Source organism: Mytilus trossulus, chromosome 3, assembly GCF_036588685.1.
Source record: "Mytilus trossulus isolate FHL-02 chromosome 3, PNRI_Mtr1.1.1.hap1, whole genome shotgun sequence".
In the NCBI taxonomy this organism is placed as follows: domain Eukaryota; kingdom Metazoa; phylum Mollusca; class Bivalvia; order Mytilida; family Mytilidae; genus Mytilus; species Mytilus trossulus.
The window spans coordinates 22539363-22542657 of record NC_086375.1 but is presented as its reverse complement, the minus strand read 5'-3'; the positions used below and the strand labels follow the sequence as shown (position 1 = coordinate 22542657).

Here is a 3295-nt window from a genome sequence, read left to right as displayed (position 1 = left end):
CATAAGGAACGGTATTATTTCTGGGCGATAGGCATAATGTATCATTTTAACAGTTATCAAACAAGCACAGTTAGTCAACATACACTGAAAAATATTCTATAATATTCAGGAATATATGTAATTAGAAGACCATCAGAGCTCAACGACCTGTGACACACATGAATAAATGTAAATCAAAAACAAATTCCATTTTTTTTTTCATCCATTCATAGTGATTTACTATATTGACTTGAGTAAGGTACATAAAAAAGCAACCTGGTTTCCAGAAATAAGTATGGTTATACCTTTCACGGTACCACAACAATTAAAAAAAAAAAAAAAAAACCCAACACATGTTGTCGTTACCATATACGGTATTCGGGAAATTGTACTGTCATAGCAAAATTGCATACGAGTATGTACTTAAATCACGCAGTTATTTACTATTGTATATGACTACGAGGGAAACAAACCTAAGCCTATATACTTATGAAATTATGTTTGTTAGGAAGTATTCCATGTACCAAGTTTATTAGAATAGTTAATGTCCAGTATTTAAGCACGTACTATAAATGTCAATGTCATTGTAAAATCGGTCAGGGTGGTTTTTATCAACTACGTTCTAAAATTTCCATGATGGTGTGTGCGTGTTTGCAGTATATATAGGATAACTTACTGTAAAGTTTTAGAAAAACATATGTATCAAATATGTCATATGTCAGTACAACTTACAATAGTAATATTACAATACTATACAGACAAGAGGTTCGCCTTGTTGACGGTTACGATTTACCTGTTTATGGAATAAGTGACGATACTTTTTACATAGTTCATATCCCAGCTATAGCATGTATATGTATCAGTTTCATATGTGCAGTAGCAGTGATTGGGTATTCTTTTTATCACCAAAACTGTTCTACGTTCTTCCAATGGACTAAAAGTGAAAGATTTGTTGTGTACATGGCTCTATGTGATGCTTTGTTTAACATTTCACATTTTTGTGATCACACACACATTGTTGTTACAAAATCTTTCCCAATGCCGAAATCTCTATGTGCATTCTACGGATTCATATTAGCAGAATTTGTAACAGCTCAAAACTTAATGGTCAATATTGTTGCAATAAATGTGTTTGTATTAATATATTTTCGAAAACAGATAGACTTCGGTCGATGGGATTATCGACTTTTGGTATATGTTTTCGGTGTTCCTGCAGTAGGAGCAACGATTGCAGCTACGCTAGGAAAATTTTGTCCGAGTGGAGCATTGTAAGTGTTATTTTTTTTTCAAAAACTTCAAACTAGTATATCAAATGATAACCACACAATTTAACATTCGTTAAATGAAATTGTAAATATTCCTTTATGAATCTAAGATCGTGAGCTCTTATTAAAATAAAGTATTTAAAAGTAACTCAAACATTCAGTTTATTGAATCGGGTTTACTTATATTCAGGTATGGCTTTATATCTGGTATATTTAGTATGAACTGACTATGTTTAGGATATAAAATAAGAAAATAATTGCAATGAGGTTGCTATGTTCCATTATAGGAAAATCGATCAAATTTTTAACACTAGTGACATTAGTTCATTAAGCTGTTTTGTTTGATTTTTTAATTAAATATCATTAACAAGGTTTATTTTTGTTCTAGTTGTTACATCGACGCAGTTAAAGGACAAATGACATATATTTTCTTCACGACAGTACCTTTACTACTCATATTAGTGAGTAATACAGTCATGTATATAGTCAGTTGGTTTCGAATATATACAGAAACACGTGAAATCAAAAGCTCGCTTGGAAAATCATCAAGAGCTATACGAGCATCACATAAAGCTGCAAAAACAATGTCGTTGTTTGTGACTGCATTCTTTGTCCAATGGTGGGCTCTTGCTGTTTATGGCTTATTGCAACTGATAGGAAGCGTACCAGCAATTATGGTAAATCTTACCACAACATTTTCAAACATTGGAGGTCTTCTAAATGGAATTGTGTTTATAACTATAATACGAAGGAAAAGAGAGAAATCAGAAGAGAAAGGATCAAGCGATAAAGCAGGATCCGGCGGTACGACTAGTTCACATATCAATTCTAAGGTTCACTCGACAAATACACAAAGTGCTGTTTGAATTGTTGAATTCTGATATATGTTATTACGTTTTAAATTGTTTAATATTTTACTTTATTTCCTATGTTATCTTGTTTATATTCTTCGTTTAAATATAAGATTTAATAAAACCGAAAATACTCTTTTAATATATGTCATAAACTCTCTTTCTTATAAGGCTAGATTTAGTAGACAGTCTTTAACATTTGGACTAACACATTTCAAAATTTCGATTTTAATGTATGGTAATAATTGTGCACTTTAAATGACTTTATTGTTTTTCAAATCGTATAGCGAAAAAATTATACAAACATCCACCAAGGACAAGAGTTAGAAAAAAAAGGTTTAATTTTCGCTTTCAGATTAATGAGAATGTCCTGTGACTACAACCCCTAAATTTCAGCAGTTAATTTCATATAGTATATCATAGTGACTTTATACTTAGATATAAACAGTAGTACACCTATGTTAAAAAGACAAATGTAACGAGCTCAACTTTCCAATTGTTAACTAACCATTTCTCAGCAGTAATATACCCTATATCATATGATGATTACGAGTCCCAATTTATATTTTACGCTTTTGCATGTTCACACTATACGAATTTCACTAGTCGGGTTATGCTCTTTTCACCCAATGTGCTTCAACAGATTTATAAAGAAGAACAATTTCATCCGATACTGTATAAATTACACAGTAATCATCACGAATTTGAGATTTGAACACCATTAAGCTATTGCTGCTTTATTATATTAACCTACAACTGGTTGTAGGTAACTACAAACAAAGAATCGAAACGCACGTATAATTCTGAGTTCGTTGTTATTTCCAGTTGTCGGAATGTTGTGTAATTGACCGAACAAACATGTTCTATATACAGATATACGGAATTGTGGTATGACTGCCAATGAGACAACTCTCCATCCTAGTCACAATTTATAAAAGTAAACAATTATAGGTTAATGTAGGGTCTTCAACACGGATATTTTAAGACTTATGTTGCTGTAGAGGTACCATCTCGATTAACTTTACCCACCAATCACCATATTTAATACACATTAACATCTCTGCTATTTGAAATAGAAATACTTTAACAATATTATTAGTGATAAATATTGTAATTTCAGGTTTTTTTTCTCTCATAAATATAGCACACGGTAGGGTAAAACTTGTTTTTCTTGCTTTTGAATATCAGTATACTACTATA

The 3295-nt window shown here is 31.4% G+C and overlaps 1 protein-coding gene across 1 annotated transcript; it reads left to right on the top strand.

The window, feature by feature from the left end:
• Positions 1-442: 442 nt before the first annotated feature.
• Positions 443-2130, top strand: LOC134709281 (uncharacterized). Its single transcript, XM_063569449.1, has 2 exons — positions 443-1247; positions 1633-2130. The coding sequence occupies exons 1-2, from the start codon at positions 688-690 to the stop codon at positions 2108-2110; spliced, it is 1038 nt and encodes a 345-aa protein (XP_063425519.1). The 5' UTR covers positions 443-687; the 3' UTR covers positions 2111-2130.
• The last annotated feature ends 1165 nt before the right edge of the window (positions 2131-3295 follow it).

What these genes read in the sequence shown, in the direction of transcription:
- LOC134709281 (XM_063569449.1), top strand. Translation starts at nt 688, where the DNA reads ATGTCATATGTCAGTACAACTTACAATAGTAATATTACAATACTATAC. An exon ending in TTTTGTCCGAGTGGAGCATT is followed by an intron (nt 1,248 to 1,632) that starts GTAAGTGTTATT and finishes TTTTTGTTCTAG; the next exon opens with TTGTTACATCGACGCAGTTA.